Here is a 7,434-nt window from a genome sequence, read left to right on the forward strand (position 1 = left end):
TAAACAAAAAAAAATTTTGGTGTGTGATTTAAGGCCTGTTTAGCTATTATTTTTAGCAATTCTCATAACCACCATTTAATAAGTGAAAAATGACAGTGTGAGTAAGCAGCTTGGTAACAACTTGGCTTGTTTCTATGGAAACAGGCACCTATATGCCTGTGCCTTTTGATTGGCTAATATTACCCCAAATTTGCAAACTCTAAAAGCTATTAACTCTTTATTTATTGATTTATGACAAAAATGAATTTCATGTCAGTGATTACTTTACAAAACTACACCAATACACCAAATATGAAATCAGGTGGAGCAAAAATTGAAGAAACTGAAAAGTGGCAGCCAAATAGAAAAAAAAACCCCACTCTCTCTTTCCTCTACTCTTCATTTATGGAGGCCACTGTAAGACATTTAATTCTACAAGTCATGAGGGGACCTCACTTGTGTTTTTTACGCATAAAAAGAAAGCACTCTGTATTCACTCTATACACTATAAAGCGGTTAGCATTAAGAATGACATTCAGTCACAAAGGCTATGTCAAAACAGATATTGGAGCATGTGTCGGTGACACGTAAAATGCACCATTTGAGCATGGCTGATGCCAGTGCCATCTGACTGGTATGTAAAAAGCACCATTTGAGCTTCGCTGATACCTGTGCTGCCTGACTGGCACCCGTGCCAGTGACATGTAAAAAGCACCATTTGAATGTGGCTGATGCTAGTGCTGGTTGACTGGCTCCTGTGCCAGTGGCACGTAAAAAGCACCCACTACACTCTCGGAGTGGTTGGCATTAGGAAGAGCATCTAGCTGTAGAAACCTTGCCAAATCCGATTGGAACCTGGTGCAGCCTCCTAGCTTGTCAGTTCTCAGTCAAACCATTCAACCCATACCAGCATGGAAAGCAGACATTAATGACGATGATGATGAAGAATACAATCTTTCAATTTATTGGATCCTATCAAACTGTCAAATTCATGCCAGCATGGAAAACAGATTTTAAATGGTGATGATGATTACCAGCAGCTCTTATAAAACAGTCACAAATATAATATGCATAATTCTTCATTGTATGTTTTTCAATATCTGGTGCTCTTCTAAGTTTTGAAAAATGATTTTCTCACCTACTGATACCATTAGAAGAGGTTTACTTCTTTTGGTATGAAGAGTTTTATTATGGAAATGAAAATGTGTTTTTTTATCTGCTCAATTTCTACCACATCAGTTTTGCTGTTATACTGTTTTTCTTCAATATGTTCTGTTGCAGATAATACAAACCTCAATACTATCATAACCCTTTAAATGCAGCCTCATGCTTTTAATACCAATATCTCTCATCAAATCCTTCAAAGCTGGTCTTGACAACCAAATCAAATCAAATAATTTTTAGTTTGGTGCTGCCATTAAAATAAAAAAAATTTTGCTTTTTTTTACTTTCAGGTTCATGGCATTATGATGTAAATGTGACTTCTGAATCAATAATGATGAAAACCTTTGCATTCTTTACATGCCTCATCGATATTCTTAGTTGTGGCTTGAAGACATTTTCTCTCTCTCGATACCGACAGCTGAATAAAAGAATTGGACGTATGATCACGTAAGTCTCTTCTTTTTAGTTTATATTTTTTGGTAATTCTTGCCTTCACTAAACAGTTTCTTGTTTCTGATTGTTGTTTTATTGGCAGTGTCATAAATGACTTCTCTAATGGTCTAGATCTGACAAGAATCATTGCTTTTGTAATTTGAATGATACTTCTTCATCTGTTCCAAATTTTCCCCTTATGTTAGGATTATGCAAAGCTGCTTACAATTTAAAAAAAAAAAATCTCTAGATCCTTATAGTACCTTTCTGCCAAAGTTGACTTCAAATTCTGCCAAAGTCAACTTCGCTTTCCATCCATTTGGGATCAATAAAATGGTACCAGTCAAACACTGGGGTTGATGTAATTGACTAGCGTTCTCCCACAAAATTTCAAGCCTTGTACCTATATTAGGAAAGATTATTGTGTCATTGATTATTTAGTAAGAGAATCAGGTATATGGATTTGCATATTGGCCTCAAATATGATATATTTTGTTGGTAGCTATTCTCATTTGGGCCATCTTATCTAATGTTGATCAAGAATCCTCTTAGTAAATACACTAATTTAAAAAAAAAACTAAAATTTTTTTTTACTTAATTTTCGTGTTCTTTTTTAATTTAATGATTTCACCTGCAGACAACTATAACTGCTGTTAATTTCGTTTTAAAACATTGCAGTATCTTTATTTTATTATATTTTACAGGCAAATAATGTTATACACATCAGATCACTGGTTAAGTTTCCGCCAATGCAACCAACGTTTACCACCAGCAATGCTTGAACGATTACAAGTTGAGTTTGACCAGCTATTTTTACGTGCTGTCCATTGTATTCTTAATGCTGAAAGGTAAGCTGTTTGGTTTGTTTGCCATTATATCTAAGGCTGGAGCATCTTTAATCAATCATATATAAGACTATTTTCCTTTAACCCTTTAGCATTTGAACCAGCCATAACTGACCCAAGTATTCTACATGTTTTTTATTCAATCTGACCAAATCCAGCTTCGCACACCTAAAAATATACATTTACATCATCAGAATCTCTAAGCTACAAGATAATGCCTGATTGATGCAAAATAATGTGAATAAAGAAGTATTACATTTGAGAAAGTAATCTGAATGCTAAAGGGTTCAATTTCTGTTAGATAATTCTTTGTTATGGCCCTCCTCTCTCAATTGTTTTAGTTTAGGGTAAAAATACATCATCATCGTTTAACGTCCACTTTCCATGCTAGCATGGGTTGGACGATTTGACTGAGGACTGGCAAGCCAGAAGGCTGCACCAGGCTCCAATCTGATCTGGCAGAGTTTCTACAGCTGGATACTCTTCCTAACGCCAACCACTCCAAGAGTGTAGTAGGTGCTTTTACGTGCCACCTGTACGAGGGCCAGTCAGGCGGTACTGGCAACGGCCACGCTCAAAATGGTGTATTTTATGTGCCACTCGCACAAGAGCCAGTCCAGCGGCACTGGCAACGACCTCGCTCGGACATTTCCATGTGTTGTTATTACAGATGAAGTGACATCCTGACATAATTTATCTTTTATCTTTTACTTGTTTCAATCATTGGATTATGGCCATTCTGGGGCACTTCACTGAAGGTTTTAGTAAAATAAAAATTAACCCCAGTACTTATTTATCAGTCTCTTGATAAACTGTTAAGTCACCAGGACATAAACAAACCAACACTGGTTGTCAAGCAGTGGTAGGAAGAAACATATATTCATAATCAAAACACACACACACACATGAGGGATTCTACACAGTTTCCATCTACCAAATTCACTCACAAAGCATTGGTTGGCTTGGGGCTGTAATAGAAAACGCTTAAGGTGCCATGCAATGAGACTAAACCTGAAGCCAGATGGTAATAAAACAAGCTTCTTAACTACATAGCCATACATTTTTATATTTTTAATTGTTAGAAATCATTGAATAGGTTAGAAGCAGCAAATGTTTGTAGATTCCTGCAATAAATAACACTGCAATATTGACTTGCCAGTTAAGGTGGTGAGTTGGCAGAAATGTTAGCATGTGGGGCAAAATGCTTAGTGGAATTTCATCTGTCTTTATGTTCTGGGTCCAAATTCCACTGAGGTCCACTATGCCTATCAATCTTTCAGTGTTGATAAAATAAGTATCAGTTGAGTACTGGGGTCAATGCAGTTGACTTACTCCCTTGCCCCCAAAGTGCTGGTCTTGTGCCAAAATTTGAAACAAGTATGGACTTGTCAGTATTTGTAGGTGGAACACACTAACAAATTTAGATTACTTTAGTATTAATGGTTTCTGATTAGCAGAACTCATAACAATTTGGGATAAACATAACTTTAAATTAATATATACTATTTAAAATTAATTATTTATCTTAATTCTTTAATCATGCAGTCAGTAATGTTTATTGGTAATGAAACAGCTGTTGAGCATAAATTATGAACTATTTGTGAAATTTATGCTTTTCTGCTTTGTATTCTAAATATGCTGCTCTAAAAGATCATTTTAACCTAATTTTATAGATACATGCAAATTTTTTCCACCTGCATATCCTTCAATGTTATAACATATTTGAGTAATTACTTGAGTTCTTAATTACTGTGGATATTTTTTTGATGTTTATACATAAGTTCCCTTTATATAAAGCATATTAGATTCTTTAGCAATGTTATAACTCTTTTCAAAGTTTCTGGCCTCATTAAAAATTTTGTGTTATAATTGAGTTCTTTTATCTCTTCATAGATATTTTTTTATTGGTAACAATCTATTTCCAAGTCATCATTTCATGTAAACCAATTCCAAAAGATCATTTTTGTTTGAGACTTTGTAGATCACTTATTCCTTGTATATAGTTATGGGAATGTTTCAAAAGTTGGCCTTTTGCTTTATAAAAAGAATTCACTTTAATCATTATTTGGTATACATGACCTTAGTAGAAAAGTTAAGTCTCAATTGATATTGTTTTGTAATTGTGGTACTTTTTGAATCAAACTATGAATTATTTTGATTTTGATTTTTATTAAATGGCCTGATATATTTTGTTTTATCTTTCAGGATGGGGTCTTGGCAATATATGACAGATATGCCTTATGCCAGTGTTTCCCTTGAAACTACATGGAAACTCATGTGGATGTTGCACATGGGACAGAATCAATCTGTACTTCCTGACAACTTACCTTCCGTTGAACAATGTAAAGCAGAATTAAAAGGTTTCAATCTTATGATTTTCTTACATAATTTTTTATTTATTTAAAAAAAAAATTTATATGATCAGTTGTTGTTTAAAGATTATATTAAAATATTGATTTTGGTCTGTATATAAAAGCATATTTAATCTATTATAATAATAAGGATTGTGTCTGTTTACCATTTCATTAATTTCATCTTCTATCTGTGAGCATAACATAGAGTTTTGGCTGTCAATGCAATTACTGCTTTATCTCTCTCTCCACCTTTTTCACTGACTTGGTCTGTCTGTCTGTCTCTGTCTTTCTATATGTATGTGTATGTGTTACCCTTGTCTATTGCTCCCTTCCTATCTCCTTTTCCTCACACCTTGTGTCCTTACCCTAATTATGTAGGATAGCCCAAGACCTCCTCCTTACACAACCCACCCTGTCACCTTCCCACTTTGTCTCCCCTCTTTCTCAATAACTCACAATGGGTTAAGTGTACTATAATAATTTATATATTTTAAAATTTGACTCATTTATGGCTGCCACTGTACAACCTGATTTTTACTAGTATTAAGTCTACACTAACTTCCTAAAATTATGTGAGTGGCTAAAAAAAGATCAAGAGCTGTGTTTCTTACTATGTGGCTCACTAAATTTATTTGGAGACACAACCCCATCGGTATTATTTTACAGTAGGACTAAATACATTATGAACATTGAGCTCTTAGACAAGTATGCCAAATAATATCTTATATAGTTGTATTTCAGTAATTATTGTATAACTTTGGGTAGCAACTGTTATTTCCTATTTGTTTATCCCTAGAAAGTATGAAAAATGGTTAATATTTTCTTCAAACTTCCCTGTGTTACATTTATTCAAGCCCCAAAGAATCTCTCTCAACACATGGTTATGATGTTCCCCCACTGCATTTGCTCATGTTCAGAGATGCACATTGTCAGCCACTAAGGTGCTTACAATCAAGCAACTGACAAACAAATGTGTGGTATTGAGCAGAATATTTGCTATAATAATATTTCTGCTTCAGCAACTTACTGCTGAATTTGTCTGAAATGTAATGGAAAATAGCTCAGTTTCAAAACATTGATGTCCCAGTCACAAAAGCAAAGTTTGAAAGGAATAGTAATCATTTCCTTTGATTTCTAGATAAAAGGAAATAGGAACTAACACTTACTAACCAAAGACAAAAATGAATAAATAAATAAATAAAAGTTTTGTTACACAATGTAATTAATAGTTTCTTTTGACTGGGTATGAACATTAAATTGAAGTTGTGGCATTCATGTTTTTTCAAAAGTGTCTTAGTGAAAAGTGCAGTGAAATATCGGATGGAAATTAAAGCTGTATTATAGATTCAACTCTCCTAACTCTTCCTCCTTCTCTCCCCATGGGTTGCATAGATCTCACAGTATCTCCTCACCTATTGTATTCTGTCATCTAGCACACACATCAACACAGAAAACTGGACAACTTTGTTGTTGTGAATGTCTTACAGTGTGGACTGGGAGCATTATATTATGCCACCAGCATTAAGTGGGGTCTTCCGAAACAGGACCAAAGAGTCGTCTCCTCTATCTATCAGTTCTTTTGTTTTCAAGTTATTGCCTTCCTAGATGGGTGGTAGTCTGTGATGTAGTTTTATAAGTCCACCATTCATTTGTATATTTCATTTGAGGTATGTTTTCTGTAGTGGAATGATTTTCCTACCAGTAACCATTGTACAGCATGTACTTGGTGCATTCTATCATGTCCCCAGCATTCCATCCAGCTATTCATCCCGGTTGGGTGACTTCCTTGGACCAATGTATCTCTTCCACACTAGATGTTCTGATTGAGCAATGAAGCATTAATGTCTGGCCTAGGTTTTAGTCACAATGGTCTTTCATTAGCTGAAATACCTCATCTGTGCACACCACGTCTGCAGATGATAGCTATAGTTTACTAACTGAACTGGTTGTTCCTGGCATTGACGATTTGTTGTCTGTTCATCTGCCCAACATCTAGTGATAATAGTCAGTGACTCAGTAAGTTCATTTGCCAAAATAGTTCACATCCACCATTCATACCAGTACTAAGGAAGTATACTCAGTATAATTTTCTTTATATAATTAATGTCATAAAACCTTATTGTAAAACATTTCAGGCTGTGTAGTAATTTATGCAATATATGTATATCTATTATTCACTTCAGATCCATTAAGAAAAGCTCAACTAGCTGACAGCTTACAAAAAATGCCAATTTCTGAAGCCATCTATCTCCTCACTGCATTCTCTAATATGGTTCAGTGTCGTCATGAAAGTGAAACAGAGTTTATACAAACAATTACTGTGGAAGTATTTGAGGTAGGTTTCAGACTACAAAAAATTTCTTATATTATGATTGTGCGTGTATTCAAACTGTTTTACTTATACTTCTTCAGCATTTATGTTGTAATGTTACGTGTTTGTGTGTGTGCATACAAGAAGAGGGAAAATACTCAATAGAAGAAACTGTGTTTATTTATTGAAGTTGATTCCCTTTATCGCTGCTCTGAGTTTCCTGTGTTCATGTATTGGTTTAAGCAAAGTATGCATAAGAAATTAAAAATTCTGATGTAGTCAATTATTAGCTGCGAATGAACACATATACACACACAAATATATATGTGTGTATATATATATATATCAT

At 34.4% G+C, this 7,434-nt stretch overlaps 1 protein-coding gene across 1 annotated transcript in view; it reads left to right on the plus strand.

The window, feature by feature from the left end:
- LOC106883775 (ectopic P granules protein 5 homolog) overlaps positions 1–7,434 on the plus strand; it is a 130,856-nt gene that overhangs the window by 63,853 nt on the left and 59,569 nt on the right. The window contains exons 10-13 of the mRNA XM_014934904.2: positions 1,434–1,590; positions 2,280–2,423; positions 4,626–4,780; positions 6,958–7,109. Coding sequence (XP_014790390.1) covers positions 1,434–1,590; positions 2,280–2,423; positions 4,626–4,780; positions 6,958–7,109 — 608 coding nt within the window. The remainder of the gene's footprint in view (positions 1–1,433; positions 1,591–2,279; positions 2,424–4,625; positions 4,781–6,957; positions 7,110–7,434) is intronic.

This window comes from Octopus bimaculoides, chromosome 4 (assembly GCF_001194135.2).
Source record: "Octopus bimaculoides isolate UCB-OBI-ISO-001 chromosome 4, ASM119413v2, whole genome shotgun sequence".
Classification (NCBI taxonomy): domain Eukaryota; kingdom Metazoa; phylum Mollusca; class Cephalopoda; order Octopoda; family Octopodidae; genus Octopus; species Octopus bimaculoides.